Source organism: Schistosoma mansoni, chromosome 1 (assembly GCF_000237925.1).
Source record: "Schistosoma mansoni strain Puerto Rico chromosome 1, complete genome".
Classification (NCBI taxonomy): domain Eukaryota; kingdom Metazoa; phylum Platyhelminthes; class Trematoda; order Strigeidida; family Schistosomatidae; genus Schistosoma; species Schistosoma mansoni.
The window spans coordinates 54,132,634-54,160,066 of NC_031495.1; the positions used below are offsets into that span (position 1 = coordinate 54,132,634).

General features: G+C 35.0%; 1 protein-coding gene across 1 annotated transcript; it reads left to right on the forward strand.

Annotated features, from left to right (window-relative positions):
* Nucleotides 1-313: 313 nt before the first annotated feature.
* Smp_009540 (putative ring finger-containing) lies at nt 314-27,433 on the forward strand (the record flags this gene model as incomplete). Its single annotated transcript, XM_018794867.1, has 10 exons — nt 314-487; nt 2,607-2,856; nt 2,901-3,136; nt 5,231-5,407; nt 12,362-12,817; nt 17,431-17,698; nt 20,234-20,544; nt 21,734-22,060; nt 24,408-24,836; nt 27,368-27,433. The coding sequence occupies 10 exons, from the start codon at nt 314-316 to the stop codon at nt 27,431-27,433; spliced, it is 2,694 nt and encodes an 897-aa protein (XP_018649236.1).

Here is a 27,433-nt window from a genome sequence, read left to right on the forward strand (position 1 = left end):
CGCTCTCTAGCTCCCAAAGGACATTAGCCAGAAGAATGGGCTTTTTTGTAAGGAAATGGTATACTTGTTTGTATGATATTGTGACAAAATAACTATAACAAAATGTCTCAGATAATGGATTAAATAATGTATTTAAATAATAACAGTTGAAGTAGTCTGATGAAATAATCCTGTAAATTACCATCTGATTTACTCACTTTCGTCAACTCATCTAATCATTTGCAAACTTTTAGGAAGCTTCTAGTTTCGCGAATCGTTTATTTAAGGATATGATATTTCACTACTGCTCACAATTTGTTCCACTTATATTTAGATGTCATCCCGTCTAGTGGAAACTGTTATGATTAATGTGGACGACTTCGCAGATAATTTTTTAACGTGTGGTACGTGTTTCAGCGGTTATAATTCAAGTGAACGTGCTGCCAAATTATTACCTTGTTCGCATACAATATGCCGTTCATGTTTGGATCGAATTCTTACAAGTGAAGTAAGTCCTAGCTGTCATTTCCAGTAATTGTATTCATACTCTAAGTCTTTAATGTAGCTTTTTCATTTAGTCATATTTCAGCATAATCTGTCTTGTACGAAATATTCTCAGCCGTATGGCTTTTCTACACCACCAGGCTTGAATTTCAGATTTTTCAGCACAAGGTTTCACGGATAAATTGGTCCCAATTAAAACCGCCTTTTGTTTGATCCAGGAAATGTTTCTGTTCGAGGGTCATAATTTTATGTTCGTTTCCTAGAGTTCGCTATCCTGTTACCAACTTCAACCCTAATTCCATGAAAAAGTCCGGGTCTTTTAACGTCTAACGACGATGGGTCATACTGGAAAATAAATCCCCATTACGAAACTTTACTTTTTACTGTTAACGTCATACCTCTTATTTCGGTCTTATTTTCTCGTTATTATTTTCACGTGTATTGTATTAACTAAGTATTAATTGGTGCTCACTGAATGTTAATCAGTAACTGGTTGTTGTGTCCAGTTGTTGAGTGTCATGAAGAGGAAGACATCTTTTTGTATACCGAATTCCACATATTTAGTAGGATTTGAAAGTACTATTGAGAGATTATTGGTTTGATACTGATTCATATCTTCATGGTTCAGTAAGTGTTAATAAAAATCCATAGATGTATAAAATACTCACATGTGATCATCCACTAACTATTAACTGCGATAAAGTCATTCTCTGAATTCGTAATTTTGTTTGAATCTATGTATTTCGCACAACAGTTTCCATACGGCGCAAAATAAAATAACTTGAAGATTGTAGTGACTACCTCTCACCATTTCACAGAACAGCAAAACCAGAAACGACAAATTACTATCTGGTGTGATATTAACATAGTGTGATTTATTCCATAACATGCCCATTTTGAGCCATTATTGTTAGTCTTCAGTTCAGTTAAACTGTACTTATTAAAAGTGAATAATCCAAAACTAACTAAAGAAATCCTTATGCAGCCTCACAGTCTCATGGTAAAGTATCTTTAGAAATAGTGTCATGTATTGTTGTAATATAATAGTCCTAAGCAACTGTTAATTGGACTCAGGAGACAGCAGTGAGGAATATACTCATTAAAATATGTGTTGTATGACAAAAGACTATGCACTCGAAATTTATCGCTCCATGTACTAAAGAACCAGTCATAATGAAACGTTTGTTTACTATGTAATTAACTTATATAATTTTACACAACCTCAAAGGTATTTCAAGTTGATAAAACTTTAATGAGAGTTAAATATGGCTTCTTATTGTTGGACAGGATGATATTTTACTTATTTAAACACAGACATTGGTACAAACGCGCACAAAAATATGTGTGCTCCGCACTATATTTTGTGTACGGGCTGGAGTACTGCCCGGGTGTCTGAATAGGAGGTGGTTTTCTTAGAGGACTACATCCCGAGCGTTTGACCCAGAAACCTAGCCCACAAAGCAGTGGAGCAGCGTTAGGAGATGCGGTCTCATGTTAGCCGGTGACCAAGAATAAGTTCATACGCCATTTGCTTCCTCAGGATCCTGGAGCCAATGCGCACCAATGGTTCGGAATCAGGGTTTTCCTACCCTCCTAGGTGGATCCTCCATACCCATCAACCTGGTTCAAGCGTCAGACATTTTCTTTTCCTCCTCTCAATCCCGTAAAGAACACCCACCGCGAGAAGTCAGTTAGCAGGACTTCCTTGGCAGTCGCTATATAAGAGTGTTTCGAAAAGGAGAGCAGACTCTCCTCACCCTCGGCCGTACTAGGACATTTGTGGGCAATAAGATAATTACCTATAACAAACCGTACCACCCACCATTGATAAGTGCCGAATACAAAAATCCATCGAAACAATATTGTGTTTGTAGCGTTTTCATATAAGTTTGCCCATGTTTCTCACAACTATGCAATTAAGGTTATTTCTAAAACAACCTACTCCATGTGATTATGCTTACTATCTACAGGAAGTACTAATATTTTGTGATGTAATGCTAACTGTGTAATAAGAGATAATGCATAAAACAAATATCAGTTTGTTCCCATTGTTTACACAATGTGTTATTAAGAAAGAACGATTACTCTAAGTAATTTTGAATTCATGTCTATTTTTTTTATAGACTCAGTCAGAGACATTTCGTTGTCCAATTTGCCGGGAGAATATTGCTATTCCGTCAGGTGGTGCAGCTTCGTTTCCTCCGGCTTTTATAGTAAATCAGTTATTAGACCTACTTGCTACCCATCGTCGAGATGTTGTACCTAAATGTTGTATACATCCATCACAAGAACTATTATTTTGCGAAACTTGTGATATGGTATTTTGCAGTGAATGCCGAGGTCGTAATCATGCTATTCAAAATCATTTGAATGGTAATAAAGAATAATTCCTTTAAATGAATTTGTTAACTTTTTAGATTCATCATGTTTACCAGTGAACAATGGAAATCAAGATATTACTACACAAGTAGAAAGTTCATCGTCGAATACTGGCCTAAATCATAATGTGATCACATTCAATGTTGCACTAAAACGTTGTTCAGAAATTATGCTCTATAAAATGCATTTATGTACTCAAGAGTTAAATTGTGCTCAAGAAGCCGTAAAAAGTGAACTAGAACGTTTAACAAATAATACTAGTTCATGTGTTGAAGTGAGTCGTCAGATTTTTTTAAAAAAAACATTCAACTTCGTGTTGGATAAAATGAATCTCCAGCTGTTGAGGGTTACGAGAAAATAATTTAATTTAATGAGTAAAATCTGTTATAATTAACTAGTTTTCATCCTTCATGAACATTCATTATAGTGTCTGCATGTTATGATACAAATGCTATAACATTGTATTTTACCTTCATTTAACACAGACAACTCAGTAATATAAACAATACTTGTTCTTAATGATTCAAATGGAGCTTAAGCTCGTGTAGTGTAACTATCAATCAATCCGAATACTAATGTATCATGTGTAATATTAGTTCTGTATAACGTTTGAATTTTACGTTTACTGGTATAAAGTAGTTTGTTGTGTCCTGTCAACTCTCTTCAACTTGAAACAATAAAACGTCTACAATGTTGTATAAGAACTCTCGTCTAAATTAGAGCGAATAGTTTCACAGTATTTGAGCGCTGAGTTGATGTAAGACATTAAATATATATTATTCCTATTTAATGTCTACAATGTTGGTTTTAGTTTAACAGAAATCTCTCTTTGAATTTATTTCTATAGAAAGTTTTATTAGTGTTAACCGCGTTAAGCAAAATCAAATTCAATACCTGAATAATATTGCCTTTAAGATGGTGGAGATTTGTAGCTAAATCTCAAAACGGCTCTTAAACTTTTTAAGGTGATAGTGGTTGGCAGAAAATTCAAATATAATTCTTGGCATAATCACTGGAAACATTAAGCTGTGCGGATAACCTTGACCCTTTTCATTTGGTTTTTGGCTGCAGTTTTCCCGAATGCTGCGGGATATATTCCCCTTTCATATCATCTGATCTAAATGTAGGTGCTGTTGATTATCATTGATAAAGAACAGAATTATAGGTCTATAGTAACAACGTAAACTTATTACTTTTTGGAACAATTTTCCATATCAAGTATGCGGACAACATCTTTTCACTTATATTCAGATTGGCCGATATATCGTTGCAAGTAGTCAAGAGGCCTGCGTTTTAAGGTAGCGTGATTGCTGTTTTTATTGTAAAGTATCCAACTAATTTCCGTATGATAAAGCTAGTGCAGTGTATGCCAATATAGACTGTCTTTCGATACATTTGTAACGTCAATTTGAGCCCTAATGATCAAAAGTGTAACACTGTTTTTCAAAGCTTAACGTCTTCGAAACGTTGTAGTTCTAGGATAACGTAATTTTTCTGATACTTTCATAGTTCTGTTCATATTCATTGATATCAGCATAAAAGTAATGTTAAGGTTATATAGTGTGTGTTCGAAGACAGTGGAGATCATTTCTTCATAAGTGAAATCATTCTATCGCGCAGTTTCCTGTAACCTGTATGCTTTTGTTCACACTATCTCATTGACTATCAAATCAATCATTCTTTATTGATGCAAACTAGTTATAAAACAGGCAGATGGTCGTCGTGCATCATTTGCCGACGCTGGAACTGGTTGGAAAATGCGGATAGGTGGTCAGTGTATGACATGGTGTCGTGGTATGAAGGAAAGCTGCAAAGGGCTGGCTTCTGTTGGTCCTTCACGACTCCCTGGCTGGGGTCCGAGAGATGGTGCTACACAGTGGCTAGAGACGTTGTCAGATATGGCTCAGAATGGAAGTCAATGGCGACCCTGCTGTAACCTTTTACTTTCTGCATAAAGAGTGGTCATAACCTCTTTAACTGAGAGAGTTCTTCTGGTTGTACCTTTCCGTTTCCCTCATTATTATTATTATTATTATTATTATTATTATTATTATTATTATTATTATCACACTTCCATACACTAATCTGTGGTCGTTATTGTTCTATTTTTTCTTCTTTCTTATACGCATGTTACATCCTTTTTCTCTTCGTATTCTCATTGTTATTGTGTGGCGCATATATATTTGGTGCCCTCTTGTATCAATATTTATGTGGTCAAATAAATAAATAAGATGGTCAGCCACTGCTGTTCCTATCTTTCTGATTATTATCATCCTTTATAGGTCTATAAGGTTTTCACATTTTATCATATTGAATTTTTTGGTTATTTCAATACGTAATCCGTTATTATTTATTTCGTCCATTCTAGTCTATTAACTCACGTTTTTCTGAGATATTGGCACTCGTTGAACATCGTCAAGGAGAATTATTAGACTGTGTGAAACGAATTGGAGAAGAGAAACGACGTGCCTTAACAGATCAACTTTCTCTAATTGAAACAGAAAGAGACTTAATTCGTACAGAATGTGATCGTTTAAAAGGCGTTGTAAGTAATCCTCTTTTGTCTAGTTGTCCCATAACTTACTAACTAACAATACCCCAGTTATTCTGTTCGGTTCTTGTCAAAATTTACTGGCCGACCAGTCATTTTGGCTGACTTGTTTGTTTTCGATTGTTTAACATTTAGTATCATCCAATATTTTTTTCATCTAACGTTGCATTAGGTTACTAGGCTGTAGGTACACTTCTAAGTAAATCAGTTTCGTTATTACTTAAACGTTCATGGACTAGACTGTGAGTCATATATGGGATGAAAAATTGAGGTTAATATCAATCACATCTCTTAATTTAAGCTTGTTTAATTAAAAGATATACTAAGACATCCTTCAGTCTAATGTTAGCACAAAAGGGTCGTAACTGAATAAACGTACTATCCACACCATTGACAATAAATTTCAACTGTATGAAACATGATTGACAAGAATTCTGGTTTATTGTTCATGTACGTCCACACATCGTATCATTTTAGGCAGTATTTGATTATAAGATAAGAAGTTGGTCACCCCATTTATTATTTTGTCATTAATAATACAATAGTTAGCTAATTTCATCATATCATTTCTTGACATCTAATTCTAATTCTAATTGGCAATCTTGAGCGATTACATGTAATGCATAGACTCTTCACTTGATTGGTTAGAATAATTTATAAGTTATCTTAAGGTTATAACTACGGTCATAAAATCAGTTAGTGGTCGACCTATTTGATATCTTTACATTTCGAGTGATATTTGTTTGCAAGGTTGTATTTCAGAATTCAACATTCCTTGTCTTCTCTCACCTCGAATCTTCAGTCATGCTTGTTCCTCTTGAACTGTTACACATATCTAGATTTCAATTGCTTTCAATATTACTTCCCCATCTTATACTTTTCATCTTGTTAATTTCTTTCCACTGTGCTGATGTGATGTGACGTGTGGGTTCTAGAGCTGATTAACTAATATCAAGTCTCTCGTTGATATTGGTTAACTGGCTGACCCAAAATGTCTACATCATAATATCCTCACTGCACATGTACAACTTTAAAGAAAGATCTGCGAAACCAAGTTACAGGCATACTATCAAATAGCGGGAAACTAATATCTACAAATTTTTAAATCGGTCGTATAAGGACTAGAAGTTCTGTCCAACTGTTATAAAAAAAGTAGGTGGTTTAACTGTAACCCTGTGAACTAAGAAAAATTCACAAATATCATAGAAATTATTTCACCTCTGTTTAAAACACAAACAGAAAGACAAAGTAGACTTAATAAGTATAGAATGATATCATCGCTATTTAGTTATAGTATTAGCAATTAATCTAAGTCACCAAAACACAGTGTATTTAGTAAGACTATTTTTGTATATTAATAACAGTTAGTATTTTTTTACGTAATTTTTTTCGGAGGATTGTCAAATTTTGATGGTTTACATCTCAAACTGACTGTATTTAGACAACAGTTGCTAAATAGGAAGTGTTGGACAGCTGCTTCACCTCAATGTGAGACTCAGCATTGTGTATCCACGACCGCACTGGTGACGGGATCCTGGGATTTCAACTTTCTCGGTGACCCCTTAGCCTTCGAACCAGTGGGTCGGCTCACCTCCAAAGAGTTCTATAATATGACGAAATAGCCTTCCGATGCTTTCTGGTTTTCAGTGACACTTGGGGAGAAAGCCGAAAGAGGAAGTTTAGTGTTGAAAGTCGAGGTAGGAGGAATAATGGGAATTGAAGAAGGAGATTGACTATGAATACAGTGATCCTGAGTGCTGTTATAAGAATGAGGGCGGCTATCAACTCCCGGTTGCCGACAACGTGGAAAGGTCCTTCTAGAGGTACCTGAAAAGGATCGGATTGCATCGGCACCCTAACTAATGATAGGGAGTGAAGTGGTTGAGCGTGTTGGCCGCTTCACTTATCTTGGGAGTCTCATCAGCCCTTGTGGTCTAGTGTGTGACGAAATCTCAGCACGGATACAGAAGGCTCGTCTAGCTTTCGCCAACTTGCGCCATTTATGGCGTAGGAGAGATATCCGTCTAGCAACAAAAGGACAGGTTTACTGTGCAGCAGTCCGTTCCGTCCTACTTTATGGCAGTGAAACATGGCCGATAAGAGTAGAGGATATTCGTAGGCTACTAGTATTCGATCATAGGTGTCTTCGACGCATTGCTCGTATATCCTGGGACCACCGGGTAAGTAATGCAGATGTTAGGAAACGGGTACTAGGTAAGGATGGCAAATCGATTGATGAAGTAGTGAAACTTCATCAGTTGAGATGGCCGGGACATGTGTTACGTATGCCCAACCACCGACTGCCCCGACGTGCAATGCTTTATGGTGTAGGAGCAGGTTGGAAGAAAGCTAGGGTCGGCCAGACCAAAACGTGGCATAAATCCATGAAGTCACTGACAAGTGGACTGGGCCGTGTTGGTAGGAGTAGACTACCTGGTTGGGATTCGCGAGATGATAGCAATCGATGGTTAGAGACCTTGAATGACATGGCTCAAAATCGTTTGCAATGGCGAAGATGCATCCACTCTTTGTGTTCTTCCAAATTCTAATCCTCTGGATTCTTCATGTCCCTTTCTTTTTTTCTCTTTCGAAATTTATTTCACTGGATCATACTCCCTGAATAACATCTTCAAACCCCAATCTTTCGGATTACTACTTATACTCTTCCTACTTCTACCACTATGGGATTTGAATCGACAACTGCATCTCTGTGCTAATGTGGTATGGCAACTCGAACTGATGTACGTAAGTACGAAGTTTTACGCTGTGAATGACTGACTGACTTATCGACTTAGAATACGCAGATGACATAGTCTTGTTTGGTGAAGATGCTGATAAAAAGCAAAATCTTTTGGTAGCACTGAGTAACAATGCAAGGATGTTTAAGATGTATTTCTCCCCCTCTAAATGTAAACTGTTACTTTAGGACTGATCTGCGTCAACACCTGAAGTAAGGATAGGGAATGAAGTAGTCGAACGCGTCGACAGCTTCACTTATCTTGAAAGTCTGATCAGTCCTAATGGGGTAGTGTCTGACGAAATCTCTGCACAGATTCAAAAAGCGCTTTTGGCTTTTGCCAACTTATGTGACCTCTGACGAAGGCAAGATATCCGTCTATCAATTAAGGGACGAGTATACTGTGCAGCAGTTCGTTCTGTTTTACTTTACGACTGTGAAACGTAGTCATTAAGAGTAGAAGATACTCGTAAGTTACTAGTATTTTATGACAGGTGTCTTAGAAATATTGCCAGCATCTGTTAGGATCACCGGGTATGTAATAGTGAGGTTAGACGCAGGGTATTCGGGAATGATGGTAAATCAGTTGATGAGGTTGTGAATCTTCATCAACTGAGATGGTTGGTTCATGTGTTACGTATGCCTGAACACCGATTACCACGACGCGCAATGCTGACTGGTATTGGGGATGGTTGGACGAGAGTTAGGGGCGGCCAAACCAAGACGTGGCCTCAGCGCTTGAATTCCCAAACTTCTAGTCTGAACCATGTTAGTAGATGCAAACTACTTGGTTGGGGTCCGCGTGACTATCGTAACCAGTGGTTGGAGACTGGGTGACATGGCTTAGAATCGATCACAATGTCGTCGGTGTATACACTTTCTGTCTTCCCTTAAACTGTGTGATTAAAATTGCTTCATATCTGTCTTCTTGTACTACATCTTTATATACAATCTTTCTTTTATATATTACCACCATTAAATTAACTTCTTTTATGAATTCGGTGTTCATCTTGTTGTGCTAATGAGGTATGGCAACTTGGACCGATGTATATTTGTGCCTGGTCCTGCGTTGTAGCTGACTGACTTCTGGTTTTCATTGGTTGTCTAATTAAAGTCAGTTCGTGATCTAAAAATTTCCTCAGACCTCTTACACTAATAATAATCATATGCTCACTTGAATAATGTCAAGAGGCAATTCCCACAATTCTAATAAGAAGTCGTGATCAGAGGAGTTCAACCATGTCGAGTGTGCACCAGGCACCTATAAATATCATTGTGAGGTTGTTATACAATAGTGGAAATTAATTGAAGTTACTTACTTACTTACTTACGCCTGTTACTCCCAATGGAGCATAGGCCCCCGACCAGCATTCTTCAACCCACTTTGTTCTGGGCCTTCCTCTCTAATTCTATCCTGTTTTTATTCAATCTTCTCATGTCTGTCTCCATTTCTCGGTGTAATGTGTTCTTCGGTCTTCCTCTTCTCCTTTAGCCTTCAGGATTCCATGTGAGGGCTTGTCTTGTGACGCAGTTGGGTGATTTCCTCAAGGTGTGTCCTATCCACTTCAAGCGCTTCATGATTTCTTCCTTCACTGGAATCTGGTTTGTTCTCTCCCACAGTAGGTTGTTGCTGATAGTGTCTGGTCAACGGATCCGAAGTATTTTGCGTAGACAACTGTTAATAAACACCTGTAACTTCTGGATGATGGCTTTCATAGTTCTGCAGGTTTCTGCCCCATACAGTAGAACTGTGTTGACATTTGTATTGAAAATTCTGATCTTGGTGTTGGTTGACAATTGTTTTGAGTTCCAGATGTTGTTCAGTTGTAAATATGCTGCTCTTGTTTTGCTGATCAGCGTCTTCACATCTGCATCAGATCTACCGTGTTCATCAATGATGCTGCCCAGATATGTAAAGGTTTTCACATCCTCCAAAGCTTCTCCGTCAAGTGTAATTCGATTGGTGCATGCTGTGTTGTATCGGAGAGTGTTAATTTTCCCTTTGTGTATGTTGAGATCTACTATTGCTGAGGTTGCTTCTACACTGGTCGTCTTCTCCTGCATTTGTTGCTGTGTGTGTGATAGAAGGGCCAGATTATCCGCGAAGTCTAGATCGTTTAGCTGCATCCTAACTGTCCACTGTATCCCGTGCTTCCCTCCATATGTTGACGTCTTCATGATCCAGTCAATCACCATGAGAAAGAGAAAGGGTAAGCAACCCTGCCTGACACCGGTCTTTACCTCGAATGAGTCGATGAGTTGTCCTCCATGAACGATTTTGCAGTTTAATCCAACATAGGAATTCCGTATAATATTGACCATCTCCTCAGGCACGCCGTAGTGTCGAAGAAGCCTCCATAGTGTTGTCCTGTCCACGCTATCGAATGCCTTCTCGTAATCAATAAAATTAATGTAGAGTGATGAATTCCATTCGATTGATTGTTCCGCAATGATCCATAGAGTAGCGAATTGGTCTGTACACGATCGATCCTTACGGGATCCAGTCTGTTGATCTTGAAGTCGGGTGTTCACTGAGTCCCTTATTCTATTTAACAATGCCCTGTTAAAGACTTTTCCTGGTATTGAGAGAAGAGTGATGCCTCTGTAGTTATCACACTTGCTGAGATCGCCTTTCTTTGGTATGTTAATCGGAAGTCCTTCTTTCCAGTGTGTTTGTACTTGTTCTTCATCTCGAATCTTACTGAAGAGAATGTGGAGTATCTTTGCAGTTGCTTCTACATCTGCTTTCAGTGCCTCTTCTGGAATGTTGTCTGGTCCCGCTGCTTTGCCGCTCTTGATTTATCTAATGGCCATGCTGATCTGTTCAATTGTTGGTGGGCCAACATCGATTAGGAGGTCCGTGGGTGCTGCTTCGATGTTGGGTGGGTTCAGTGGAGCTGGTTGATTCAAGAGTTCTTTGAAGTGTTCTACCCACCTGTTTCGTTGTTCTTCAATGTCGGTGAATACCTTGCCTTCCTTGCTTTTCATTAGTCCTCCTGGTTTACGGTAATTAATTGAAGTTAGGATTCATTTATTTATCGACAAGACTGTTATAACTTGTTGCCTGCTTGCGTACCCAGTTAATATATGACGTGATGATGTCGCCAATTAGAGAGCAACGATTTATCGATCGGACCATTGACACAAAAAACTCGTACGAGCAGTCTAGAGCACTTATCGGTCCTGTTATCTGCCTATCCCAGCCAGTTAAGTCCGGAACACCAATAACAACCTCTGCAATATGAATCATTATTCTCAAACATACTGGGTTTATATACCAAACAGACTGACCACATCGTACCATAAAATAGAAAATAACATTTGTACAAGATTTGGCCAAATGTGGCTGTGAATGTGGGGAGCAGTAATTAACAGACTGAGGATAACTCAAGAACGGTAAATCGTATAATAATAGTCTATGGGTCAAAATAGAGCTTATGATAAAAGGGACGCGAATATGAATAGTTTAGTTAGTTAACAATTATACAATAAAAATATAAGTATCATATTGGTCCATAAATAGTTCTCAAAAGTTACCATTCATAATTCTCTTCGGGATATAACAAAGACAAAAGCTTTTGTATAACTGTGGATGTCAAAATCACACTAAATTACAGCTACTGAAAGTAATGTGTTATTTCATAACAATACTATCAAAATGACAGAAATCGGTTTTTACTTTCCTATGTTTTTTGCAGGTGTAAAAACTATCTTCTGTATATTTCTCCTTCAAATTTCGTACCCTATTTATTCGTTCATTTCGATTTGATAAATGATGAATAAAGTTGATCAGATTTTTACTATTCAATCGGTGTAACATACTGTTGGTCAAATAATGACTAAGTACAACTTCCAATTAATTACTTTTCAGAAGACCTCATAGTTAACTAGTAAACTTTTTTTTCACCAAGTAGATCACTAATTTGTGGATAATTACGTAACCTAAGCGATATGTTTATTCAAAAGTTACTTCATATACACTGACCGGTGGAGCCAATATAACAAAAAGTCATTGACTTTCCATTTATTTTAGGCTAATGTCTAACCACCATCAGTTTTATTCACTTAGGTCGCTCTTTGTCGTTCTGTTTATGGGCTTTACAATATATCATAATTATTCCAATCAATTTAAAGTTTATACGTCTAAATTACATAACCTTTAGTACGATAATATTTCCGTGTACTTTTTGCACTTTTCTTTTAACCTTCAGATGGATGTACGGAGTATTACGAAAACAATAAGTTACCTAAATGATAAATTGGACTCGATTAGTGGCTTAACTGAACCTCGTGAAAATGCCTTCCTTTGTTATCAAGACTGTGTCGGTCCATACAATCAGCATAATCATATAAATATGTGTTGTACTGCCTTAAAACGCACCATATGTTCATCATCCCCATCAGTTTCTTCAGGAAACTACTCAGGAGCATCGGTTGCAAATTATAATGAATCAGACTCACCATCCTCTTCACTTCATCATCGTAATCATCATCAAAGATCGAATGTGTCTTCTACGACAACTCTTCAGTCTTCTCCTCATCAAGCTAGCCTTCCTGATATTGCTCGTTGTCTTTCTGGCTTTGGTCGTTTAGTTGTTAGTACAACCTATCCTGCATTATGTACTGCTCGTTTACCAAATGAAATGTTTACCCATCTGTATGCTAAAGTAAGTACTTTTTTTCTTTTAAAATGCTTTTAATATGTGACTTCACATTTTATTTATATAAACTGATAATTACATCGATTTATTGTAGGAAATGTAATTAATATCTACCAATATTTTCCAGTATAAACTATGTTCATTAGATCATATTAGTACACATGTAATCATTAGCCTAAATAATGCAACAATATTTACAAGTATTCGTCTAAAGTTAATTAAGGGTTCCAGACATAGTTTTCTTTCATGGTAGTATTCATCTTCAGGGTACTTTTAAAACAATGAGGAAGATTTGTAAAAACTTGTATATTTTCGTATGTATTGCATTATTTATTTATTTATTTATTTATTTAAACACATAAATATTGGTACAAGGAAGCACCAGATACATATGCGCCATTCAAATCTCATTCGATTTTCTTGAGGGCTGTGATACTGCCCAGGTGCCCGAACTGAAGCAGGTGGTTTTCTTAGGGAGCCACACCCGGAGCCTTTGACCGAAAGATCTGATCCACAAGGCAGTGGAGCATCGTAAGGAGATGCAGTCCCATGGTAGCCGGTGATCAACGATTGATTCGTACGCCATTTGTTCCCTCAGGATACTGGAGCCCATGTGCACCATTGATTTGGAATCAGGGTTTTCCAACTCCCCTAGGTGGACTCACCTTGTCCACCAACCCGGTTAAAGCGCCAGACATTCGCTTTTGGTTCTCTCAATTTCGTAAACAACACCGGTGCCACGAGAAGGCAGTGAGTAGGACTTCCCTGTCAGAGGCTATATACGCGTAACCATGTGAGAGCATTTCGAGAGGGAGAGCGGATTCTCCCTACTCTCGGCCGTACCAGGGCATTTGGGGGCATTACCTAACGATGTTATATTGTAGCCCGATGATGATATGTTTGGCTGGTTATTGATACAATGGGCAAGATCTCAAATGATTCAAGAGCGAGTGATCTACAAATTTCTTTTCTCCAATCGTTTATAATTTATGAAGTGTACTTTGTATATAAGCATGTAGCTTTCTTATACGAAAATATCTATTTTTCCGACTGTTTTTAATTTAAAATCATTTGAAAGCTTGTGTTAGTCGTTCGTTTTCATTAGCAGGAATCACTCAGCCATTTCGTATCACTGCATATCATCGGTTGATAGGAATTGTGCTCACTGAGTTTGACAGCAGAAAGTCCGTTCATAAAATCTGTCATATCAAAGAGGACTTGTGTAAGGTTAAACTTTCAGAACTTTCCTACGAGAAATTCTCGTTTGTATTTTTACGGTTATTAAACTCTTGGATAATCGTATTTTTATATTCGGATATTTGTAAGCGTTTGTTTGACCCATAAACCTTTGATATGTTTCTTTATTGTTCCAGCTATACCTATTTATTAATTGTTTCGTTTTTATATCACTCATGACTGAGTTGTTCATACATTTTAATTTCTTATTTGTATTGGTATGCGATCACGTATTTGAAGTGTATCATTTGTGTGGGTTTTGAGTAATAAATGAATTAAGTACAATAGTGAGTTAATCTGTGTTTTACCTTCTTTTTTTGGGCACTGGATCTCAAGAATCTCGAAGACGTTAAATTTCCGGCCTTTGTAGAGTTATCGGTCCTACGGGCGATGTAGGCGGATGAGTCAATAATCGGACCAAATAACATGACTGCTCTCATAATAAAGGTCCCAACTACATGCGGCCTAAAGCAATTCAAGTATTTCTTTTTAAAGACACAACAAGCCCCTAAAAGTTATATAGGAAAGAGTTGCTTCTGAGATCTGGATACCAGACAAACGTTCTACTTGCTCAGATAAGAAATATGGAAATCAAGATGCTGGTTTCTGGAACTGATATTCAAATGTTTATTCCTATTATTATTTCATATTTTCACATATTTATCTCCTTCTGTAACATTTTCTCGTAATTTTAAAAAAATACAATTGTCCTTAAAGTTAGATATCACCATTGGGTCTGTTTATGAACATTTTGTCCTGTACAGTAGAATAATCTTGACAATATTATCACTTGGATCAAACTAAATCATCAATATTGTACACTATACACCATAATTGTGAGAAATCAAGCTGTCATCTCATTGCTAGCAATTTTAATGATTATAATCTAGTTAAACTTTTCAAATCATAATTATTCTAGTTGATGGCACGTTTAGTCTTAAACTTGTCATTATCAGCATAATTCAAAGGGCCAGTCGCATATTATTCGCACACTGTCTGCTTTATTGTCTAGATTTTTACTGTCTTTGCGAATAGAAAAGTAATTGGATTATTCTTACGTTTTAAAATATTAGTTATTTCCTTTTTTTAAGAAATTCCAGGTATAACAGTATGTGGGTAGGTGGCATGTGAAAGGGTAACATGACTGTTTATGTTATGTTGTCGTATTAGGGTGATTTTGTCTGTATGATTTTCACTACGAACTACATCAGGCAGAAAACCAGTAAAAACTAAGATGCACTAGAAAATTATTTCATTATAGTTTCGCTGTGTTCAGCATTGTGGACCCACTATCCCATACGGGATTAAGTTTACAACATACATGCTCAATCCCAAGTAGGGGTGTGGCTCGTTGGTGCAACCATTTGACTTTCAACCAGGAGGTTATATGTCTGAACACCATTCCATCTACTTCGGCTTACGTACCCAGGTAGTATCATCAGCCCTCACAAAAACCTTGTGCCTCAGTTGAGTACATAAACCTTGTAGTTGATAAATAAGTTGCACCAAACATTAGCAATGACCTTCGGATTTAGTTCCAACCACGATACATTTTGACTACCATGTCGTCATCCACTGGTCCATATTGTGAACTTTTATCGATTCACAATATACAACTCCTATTTCGTCAACAAGTTACTATCCCGTTTTTGACTTGGCTAACTCCGCATATTACAGCTTGTAATTACAACTTTTAGAGGTCTATTTTAAAGCTGATCACTAGTGAACGAGCAGAAACTATTAATAAATTAGAGATTTTTTGTAAAGAGTCTATAATTTGGAAATATTTTTCACTAGAAACTGATATCAACTGGAAAACTATTTAAAACTAGAAAGCACTGAACAGCTGTTTCGTCTGTATGTTAGACTATTTATTACTCTGTGCACACGAGATCTAACCCAGTACCCTCAAAAAACCACTCAACTTAACAATGTTTGCTTTCTTATCGGTAAATGTAATATGATTTAAGTACAACCGATAACTCTTGTTTCGTGTAAAGTGCTGGGGCCTTTCTTTATTCAATAGATTTCACTAATCAAGGGATAATAAGTTTTACAACATCTGTTCTCTACACTTCTATATTTTTTTAGCAAACTTTATGCTCTATGTTCAATCTGTTGCTGAATTAGAGATATTTCAAAAATTATATTTACCTTTCTTTCCCCAGACCAATATGTTTCCTACCATTATCTATGCCACCTGAAAATTTCCTTCTTTTTTTACTGGTCACAATTGAATTTATTCATAATTTCCATAGGACAGCTCTGTTTCTATTGATGATGAAGCATGCATAACCAGATATTAAAATTATAAGTAATTTCAAACATGAGACACTTTTTTATCTCCATCTCTGAACTGTTACTATGTTTATGTTGACTTGAATTAACCGACCTGTACATGGTAAAACTATTTTATTAAAAAACTTTTTTCGTTTACTTCCTTTATTCAAATTTCCGGATACTTACATGTTTAAGTTGGAATAATTTAGCTATGACTATAAAAAAATCTAAACACAATTTCAACCCACAAACCTAATAGTTTTTATTCCAGTTAGAAATTCTTTTCTAAGACTAAAGATCAAAGACATTTTTGTGGTCTGTTAATTTATACATATTTGTAAAGTTATTTTATTTAAACATAATAACTAAGATTTTATTAAGTCAATTGACTGTCAGTAAAGCTATAGCTTTCTTTATGGTTGTTTTCAAAGGTAGTTTATTTTTTTAATTCAGAAATTTTATATTTCGATCTGATGATATTTACAAATTTGTATACAATCCCTTCTGTATATAAAACCAAAATTATCAATTATAATTTAGTAAGTATACCAGAAAACTTGGTTTTGGAATCCCCTTACGATCTACTCAAGTCTTAATCGTTCATTTATTTTGTTAGATAGATAGTAATTATTGTATTGTGTTACTTGATCTCCATGGTGTTTAGGCTTAACTTTTTATATTTTTCCTTAAGTGATGATGCTGAAGAATGATTTTCTTGTATAGAAAATCATTAACGTCCCATTTGAAATCGTGCTAGTATGAAATACGGCAAAATGTTCTTTTGGAGACACTACCAAATGAATACTCCATCTATCCTGTGGTCTGGGGTATAGAAATTATTTCAGGTAGTTGTACATTTTCCACACAATAAACAAAAATATTTATTCACAAAAAACACCACAAGCGACATTATATTTTCGAATCACTAAATACGGTAATTTCATCTACTGTCTCTCAAAAAATATTGACCTCTCCTAACATTTGTGAATAAGCAAAGCATGCAGTTCAGTTTTTGTAAACAACTTCACTGAGAGGCGTTTTTTATGATCTGTTTTAAAGTGAATACATTGTTCATTTTAAACTCCATTTTCTTCTCTTTTTAGTGCACTATTCAAGCAGTTGACTATCATGGTCGTCCTCAATCAAATAGCGGTACAGATCCTATTGAAGTTGCTTTTACAGATCCACGAGGTCACTTAGTCCCAACTGATATATTAGATATCGGAAATGGTTGTTACGAGGTTAGCATGATTACCCCATTTTCAGGCCTTCATAAATTATCTGTAAAAATTCTCAACAGACCAATTCGCGGCTCACCTTTCAGTGTTCATGTAAAACCGACTCAAAAACGTGTTTGGTCTTTGAAAGAAGGTAATTTTTTCACCCATTATTATTGTTTACGTATATGTTAGTACTTTCTTAATACCATACTATCTGGAGTATACTGGATCACTTTTTGGGTTGATTAATTAACGCTCTCACCTAAAGTTCAATTGACAGTTCGATAAAGAAATCTCTACATAACATTTTTCATTTCTGTATATCTTTAATCCATGATATATTCGCGCAATTCAATATGCTTAATTATTTCGGTTTATAGGTCACTTTCATGAGAACGTTTGTTCATATCTTTACGCAACATAAACATTTAAAGCTTACGTTTTCACGACTTGACATTTCTTGTATTCGATCTCTTCATTTTTCTTATTTTAATTTTATAGTCTTGTTTGTGGTTTGGTTATTATTTTACTTTACTCTTTTGTTACCAAATTTACAAGGATACTGTGAAAATATTTACTGAACATCTAAATCAGTTCCCTTTCTTATGGACCTAATAAATCTTTAAATCAAGATTTTACTTGTCTTCAGATCAACTAGATGTCTTATACTCTACTAACTAGTATTCTTTGAACAATATACCTTTCTCAACTCGTCCTAAATCAGAACAAGAGTTGAGGTGAAACAATAGTTATTCCAATCGAACTGAGCAACGAAAGATAGAGCAGTGAAAGCAATGTATCATATACAATGTATTGTAGAAGCTTCCGGTATGTTCTCGACCTATCAGTTACGATTGATTGGTTGAAAATGGACCAATCGGTGCATTACATTTTGAGCATGAAGCAGTCAGAACTGTATCCTGCTAACACAGGCTTGTTGAATAGAAAAGTAGGTAGCTTTCGTTCGTTTGTTGTCAAAAGTAAACATTTTTAACGAATTTCTAATCTAAATTAACATGTTTTCTTTCGAAACCATACATTTTCATGATTTCGTAGTAGTTTTGTGTTATTATTTATTATAATATATACTTCATTGTTGTAGTAATTGTTATAATTGGCTGGTGTATATGGTTTTGTTCTTTTTAATAATGTCACCTTTGATTGTGAACTACAAGGTAACATTTTACATAAAAAATTAAGCATGAGTTGTAGCTTGATCTTTATTTAGTGTTTAAAGTGCTTAAGCATCAACCAATAACCTGCTATTCCAAACTCTACTCTAATTACTTCTCTCTGAGCTTCCAAATAATATTATTATCCCCTTAGAAACAAAATGTGTATGGATTTAGGCTTGATTAACTAGTTACATAAAGGGGTTTTGTGGAAATTGTAGCAATTTAGCAGTTGAGTTCATGAGTCGATTAAAGCTAGACTACCATGGAAAATTTGGAAGCACTGGAGGGCTGTTTCGTCCTAGTACCAGACTCCTCAGCAGTGCGCATCCACTAGTGTTATGGGGATATGTATATATAAATCTTGTTTTGTGTTTTATCATTCACACGATTTCATGACTCCTCTCAATTAACATCTTATTATTCTCTTAATGAATCTTGATTGGTTGCTCATAACTAGTTAACTTAAAATATTATCTGAATGTTACTATGAAGAGTATTTGGTGTCTACAACTATGACTCATGTTCTCTAATAAACCAAGTGAATTATCAATTCCACTTTAATGAGTAGAGATGGTAATGGCCAGCAGTGGAATCCAAAATCGAAGGCAATCTTCACAGGATGCATATATGTCAATAAGAGACCGATCAATTGCCGTCCTAAACATTAATCGGATGATCCGAACAACCAATACAAAAATGAATTCCACTTTTGTTAGTTGAGTTCAATTGTCTGTAATTTAATAGGAGAAATAGTAATAAAAGCATACTTTTAATTTAGTTGTAAAATAAAACATACTAATTATTTCTTGATCCTTCTAACATTCAATATTTGTTTAATTAATCTTCCTAACTGTAACAAATAAAAATATACTGGCTCAATGGTCTAGAGGTTAAGCGTTCGCGCGCGAGACCGAAGGTCCTGGGTTTGAATCCCGTAAGTGGGATCGTGGATGCACACTGCTGAGGTCTCTGATACTAGGACGAAACGGCCGTCCAATGCTTCCATATTTTCCATGGTAGTCTAGCTTTAATCGACTCATGAATCCACCTATTAAAATAAAAAATATCTTTAATTTTATCAGAGATTTGTAGACCATTTACATGTCAATATTCTTAATAATGTATGAATGATCGATTGTAAAATACTTAACTCATAAGTGCAATCATTATGGATTTGTTTGTGATCCAGTAGTAGGACAATTAAGATAATCATAAGCTTTTTCATGTAATTCTTATTATTATGTTATATGAGTGTGTATTCTTTTTTATCATATAAATATTGAACTAATAAGGTCTATGCGTAGTGTTATACTCTAGCTTAATAAGGTAGTTTTTTTGTCTTCATTACGTTGACCTCCTTACACTTCATACTTGTACAAGATTTCTACAAGCACCTGATATCACATGAAGTTCTTGAGATTTATATTTTGCCATTCTTTAATAGTCATTAGTTATCAGGTTATTTTATACATTTTCATGACTAAAATTTTTTACTTCGATTTATGTAATAGGCTCCGACGGTCGAGGATTGATTCAACCGTTTGCTGTAGCTTTTGGACCTTATCCTGTTCGTCCTTCTGAAGCCTCATCAAATACCCCACAAAATAATTGTTCAATAACTGGTGATTTCATTTACGTTTTGGATACAGGCAATAGCCGTCTGTTGGTACTAAATCCTGCAGATGGTTCACTTCATACCACGGTGACCGGTGAACCATTATCTGGTCAAGCTGCAACTGGCATGGTATGGTCGCCTCAGGGTTTATGGATTGTAAATTGGCGGGCTAAGCAACTGTTCCTGTTAGACCCAGCTACTGAACAGGTAAAAGAGTTCAATACTAATATTTTACCCAGTGGACATTAATTACTTGACTCACAACAGTTTAATAATTAATATAATCATGTATAGCTTTTACATCACAGCAACCTTTAAGAGAACTTTCGATTTGATTACCTTTACCGTCCTATAGATATTTCCACGTTAGCGCTTCTATTGGTATATTTTAACTAAACAGGAGGGGATTTACACTGATTAATAAATCAGTGTCATGTTCATGGTATTATTCAAATCCTGTTCATCAAGCTGTAATGTGGCTACTAGTCTAAGTGACTCGGTATGCAGGTACTGTTTTTAATTTTTGGTAGTTAAAAGCAATCAGCAGGATACTCCCAACCTAGCTTTCGCCCTAGTTAGCACTTGTCAGTTAAAAGCATCTGGGACCTTAGGAGAACTGATGTTCCCTATACTATTCTAGCTCGAATCACAAACTCACAATCCGGAGCTTCTTGGGTCGTGGTTGGCCTCCTGTAAGACTAAGATATTTACACTATGATACTTACTGATCAGGGTTCGGATGTGAATGGAAATACCAATTCACTCAAGATTATTGATGACTCTTAACGAATACCAGGTTGGACGAAACCCGGATTCAGAATTTCTTATCGATTGCCTCCAATCACCTCATAAATCTAAAGCGATATGACATTCAGTATATGTAGTATGAAATTATTGGTAATTTCCAGGAATTTAGTTATAAATATATTCGTGGCATTATTAGAACCACTAAGTAATATTATGTATATTTAGGGTTTTAGGCAGAAGTCAAAAAGACTGAAAACGCTTCAAACCTTCGCCATTTGAAGTTTTTGGAACACATGCTGCATCTACTCAGCATCTTTTTACTTCAACGCACTGGAGTTAGTCGAGAGGTTGAGGAAGTTCGGACAAAGATAAAGTATTAATCAATTCATTGATGGTCTATTAAAATAGCACAGAGAGCGGTACATCTAGACCTCCTTATTAGGATCCATATGGGAATTGAAATCTACGGTTCCTAGGCCTTGGGTGATATAGTTTGAAATCAGTAGCTTTGACTTAGTTACGTCCACTTTTTCTCTATCTATATCTGTAATTCCACAATTTTCATTTTCCAATCTCTTTCACTACTGTTGAACTGTATTTTTTTATGTTTAGCTTCATATTCCATTTCTGTTTTTCTTTCTCCTTCTAGGTACTTTCATCCGTGTCAAGTCCTTTGTTCAAAGAGCCAACTAGTATCGCCAGATGTCCTTTAACTAATCGTTTATTCATTGCTGATAATGGAGCTGGTTGCGTTTTTGTTTGTGACCCTGAAACCAGTTTGGTGAACGTGTTTATTGGAACAAATACTACATCCATTTATGCAGATAGTGATGCAAACACTCCAACTAGACACAGTACTTTAATTCGAACTGAAGCTAGTTCTCATTTACCTCAACCTAAAGTTTGCAAATTGATCACAGGATTGTGTGTAGCTGACTCTGGAGAATTGATTTTGTCTACAGGAACGTGTATTCGAGTAAGTTTTGTTTTTAGAAAATTTTTTATTATGCATAGTTGTATGAAAAAAAAGATTCTGTTTTACCGTAATTTTACTGGTATTTGATTTGTTTTCATTGACAGATCACTAGACTTTTTTCTTAAAACATAATTCTTTCTACATTAGAATCTCATAGCTGCAGAACTAACGTGGTATTAAATCTATTCAAAAGTTCTCTTTTTTAAAGATCTCTATACATCTTTCAAATGTCAGTCCTATAATAAATACAATAACTAGAGTAAAATTATTATTCAATGGGATAATATTAGTAGTCAATATTTTGTTGAATCGTCTTGGTAGTGTTTTCTTTCTAGTCTTTATAATATGAATTTGCGTTGCTATTTACGGGATGGTTGGTTAAGATATGATTCAGGATCCTTTCGGCAAGATGCATCTGGAATACTGAGATAATGACTTCCCTGTGAAATTCAGACGTGTCACAGATAGTAAAGTTAACACTAGACTATTCAGACATACCAACTTAGACTATGATATTTACACTAAATGATCATTATTCTGTAGGCAATATTATGCTTAATACTTAATTCTTATTGAATTCTATCGTTCATTTAATATTTTCTGTCAGTTTATACTAATGAACTTCCTACTTCATACATAGATCGTTGATTAAAATAGAGCTTAGCTTTTAATCATTCGTTATAAGTCTGTTAAACTGGTTGTGTTAGTTCACTGTGAAATCAGATTGTGTTTCATCTCTACTGGTAAGTCGTTTCTCTCGTAGTAACCAGAATATCATATAACTCAGTTCATCATTGAAGTTATAGTGTGATTTTTGCCTTGTACATAAAATTAAAAAAAGACAAATGTAACAGACAATTCTTTAGGCACTTTGTTCTCATAGACAACTTTCTTCGCGTCCTTCCCTTTTTTTGATTATTTTTGTCGTATTTTCTTTACCCTTCTGTTTGATCACTTTTTGTATCCCAAGTTTTCCAATTGTGCATATTATAAGTAAATGAATATTTTAAGAAGTAATTTTATCATGCTATTTTTCGTCTATTATGAAGAAAGTTTTTTCTAATTATAAATCCTAGTTTTCATGGTTTACGTACAAAAGTAGAGTTTCTTGACTTCTGATTACAGTACTGTTTTAAAATACAAACTTTAAAATCACCAGATTTTGAACATTAATTATTAAAGGTCTGCAACAATCCTTATTCTCCACATTACATTGTCTGTCAACGAATTTTAAGGTATTACTAAATAGGTGTTACGGATATGTATCACAGTAATTCCTAAAAAGTTCACTGACATTCCAAAAGTGTTTTTACGACCAATCCTGCGGCAGAATAATAGAAATACGTAACGAACTAACTAACTACCTTTACCGGTTGTTAATAACAATTCTAGGCAGGGTTGTAGAATTTCAGTATTTTATTCTGGCATCAACGATATTCTAGGGAGATAGCTTATAGAAAATTTATCTTTCATCATGTTCCTGAGAGTAAGGATATTAATACTTAATTGTTACTGCATTTATGTATTTGAAGACAAAATTTGAATCTACTTATCAAGAGATTTGCAGTCTTTCTCATGAACTGAAATAGGTGCCTATTGATTGAATCACATTGTAAAGGATTTTTTAAAATCTTTACTCGAACACTAGTAGTTAGACCCCATAGATTCCAATCAGTGCAATGTAAAGTCACTACCTCAAGTCACATTCGTACTAAATCTTGAGAAGGTGGTTAGGTATACCAGGGTTCACAGTTGGTCTAAGATACTTGAAAATTAAGGAACAAATAAGCTATCCTAATACGAACGGTTATCTTGGGGAATGGATAATGGCAGCCGACACACAATTCAACAATTAGCTGGTAACATAAGAAAAAGACGAGATGTATGAAAAAAATTACTATTCAAGCAGAAGGACTCAAAGTGATACAACTCATTATGTAAAAATAAGCATGACCTTCAAGCATTCAGAAAGTCAGCGAAATAAAATTAATGGCAACCGATCAGAAAAGTTCAGAGGTCATGCGACAAACTAAATTAGAAAAAAAGAACTTGAGGTTACCGTTACTAGTAAGGCTTTAATATTATAAACAAAATCTGGGTAATCCGATGATTACCTTAACAGTTCATCAGGGTTGTTCACTTTCACTACTCTTATTTATTTTTGTTTATAAGATTTCTGGACTCGGTTTTCCAAGTGTTGTTTTTCCATGTAGTTGGTTGTATAGTATGTAATTTATTTGTGTAATGTGATATCATTATGCTCCTCATTTTTTAGCTGAACTTGAGAAAATATTGTAAATTATTTTTGGATGTATTAAATAATACTTTTATCCTCATTCTAATTTAGATATTTTCATCAGATGGACGTTTTCTCTCTGATCTGTTACCTCCAAATCAACCAGGTGATGATCATTTCCGTGTTCGTATCTCAACATTACCGTCAAGAGCTTCGCTGGATACTTCTTATTTTAATGCTTTGAATAACTCACATGACAATCCAAATTCGGAATATATAAATGCTGGTCGTTTGAGTTTATCTGAAATCCTCCATTCAAGTGGTCCTTCAAAGTCACGAATTCCTCCATCACGTGGTCAATTCGGTGGTGTGTCATTCAGTACTGCACCAACGGAGTCTGCTAATGGTCAAACCGATAAACTAGGAAAATGTATCCTGGCAACCTATTCAGATAGACAACGTTCTGGTGTTGTCGTTTGGCCGGAAGCATTGTGGACTTCCAGTTGTCGACAATCTGTTCATGAGATAGATGACAATATGGTATCTTCAAACATAATTACTAACAGTAATAATAATGATACCGTCTGTAATACTACTACCGCTGACACTAATACTACTACTAGTGTCCCTAGTAGTGGTAGTACTAATCATAACCGTTTCTCTGTAGTAGATCCAAACTTTCAAACACATACTTGTGCAATTTTTTGTCCTTTAAATAGAAGTAGATACCTCTTTAAACCATATTTAATTGAAGTAGACCCCTCATTTCGACGATTGGCTGGTTTAGTTACTTTATCAAATTGTAGAGATGTTATTGTTGTTGATCAAGGTGCTCAAAATATTTCCAGAATTCACTATGCATGAAATTGATTTCATTATTCGATTCTTCTGCATTTTTTTTCTATGATGAATTAATTCGCACAATATGTGATAAACATTTTTTTTCTCTCAAAAAAATTTTTCGTTCATTTTATTCATATCATCTATATGAATATAAACACAGCTGATATACACTTTTTTAAAATACATCTATGAGCTCTATTCAATGTCCGTTCAGTTGTATTCCACTTTTCTAATTGGATAGTTATGATAAATTCTTCGACAACGTCACCCATTATTACCACTATTATTATTATCATCATTATTATTATTACTATTACTATTACCATGATTACTATTATTACTCATGGATATTTTATGCATATTTTTTTATGAGAAACGTTTATTTTCTAAAAGAATCAATTCTATTATCACTGTAGTTTCCATAGGTATATATATATACATACGGTTTTACGTATATGTAGTGTATGGTTACTTGTAGGATAACAATTATTTCTCTATTGTACTGTTTTCTTGTATCTTACACATGTCAATAATTGTAACTTATTGTTTCACTATACAACTGTAGTTTCCCATCAACCTTAGATTTTACTACTTTCTTCATGTTTTATGTATAACTACGTTTATCGTGTAAATGTCGTTGGTTCTTTCTTGTTTCTGTCGTTGAAATGTTTCTCTCTGTTCTTTTCTATAATAGATAACAATAAGCCAAGTATCGTCAAGAATTGTTGGCAATGTCTTTCCATCACCTTCATTATACCAATAATGTTTTCCTTCCCGTGTTTTTCCCCTTTCGAAAGTTTTCTTTAAATTTATCTACATTATACAATTCGTCATTTTCATCATAGCTGTGTTCCCTTTTGTGTGTGTAGTACCCCAAGTTATTCATTTTTAGTCGATAACAGTGATAAATCGTTTGTAATTAGTTCATCCAAACTTACTTATTTCTAACCCAGTATGACTTCGTTTTTCATTAATGACTTCGTTTTTCATTAATTACTTGACGCGCATATATATATATATATATATATATATATATATATTGCTGGTATAACCTAAATAAGTATGGGTATGAAGACCATTTAACCTTGCGTCACATTTTTATGTGCGTGTTGGGTAATATAAATGAAGCAATCTTTTCATTCGCATTCATCTATTGTCAACTCTTCTTTCATGATTGTTGTTTTCTTTGTTGAGATTTTAATTTTCGTCAACTGGTATTTTATTGTCGTTGAAACTTACCTATGTCATGTTGTATTGTTTATATTGTGTACTTGTATTTCCTTTTTTTTCAATCCCTATTTTTTTTCTATCCAACCTCACTATATTATTTAAGTGTAGAAACACAAATATTAGTTGTTAGAATTGTTATTGTTACTATTATTATCTTCATCATAAATGTTCACAGGATTATATTCTTCATTATTATTACTCTTATCAGTATCTTCATTACTTATACAACTATTATTATTACTCCTACTACTATTTCCATAAAGATAGAACTCACTTTAAATGTTACTCGTCATTTTTTGTTTTCATCGTATGTCTATTTGGGAGGGAAAATTTACAGTTGATAAAGAAAGGACCATAATATGACCGATATAAATAACATGCATATATCTTAGCATTTATAAGAAACAGATATTTATTACAATTATATTACTAAGTAAATTCATCTCTACTGTACGCAAGGGGATCGTACGAGTAAAATGTAGTCGGAAAGTCTTAAGAAATATTAGGAAACCGTATATGTGTGCAATATTTTCTAGTAGGAAATATTGTATATAATATCTGGAATAAAATGAGTTTGAATTCAATATCTATGGACTACAAATTTAGGATTGTCTATCGATTCAATGTGTCAAAAGTTGAGATCGGTATTTCTGGTTGTTGATAAATAAGGCAGAAACTTTTCCGTATTAGATTTTAATTTTATGCTATTACGTTGTGTTGGTGTTGAGTCAATCGGTTGAAATTACAAAGCGTTAATAAATAGTAATTATATACAGGTCAGTTGTTCTTCTGATGTTCCTTTAGCTCAGATAAGGTAACAAGGGACAACATTGTATTGTCAATTCGAGTGTTTCTCTGCAATCCCCCTATTAACATCAGATATAAACACACTCGGTTGTATCATGTGATAATTTAAACAAATGAATGTAGGTTCATTATTTATACAATTCCACTGGGGAATCATATTAATAGTTTCTTCACATGAATATTTTTAATAGTGTTTGGGTAAAATAGCAAAAGCTGTTGTTAATAAATTCACGTCATGTTTGACAGGCGTAAGCTAA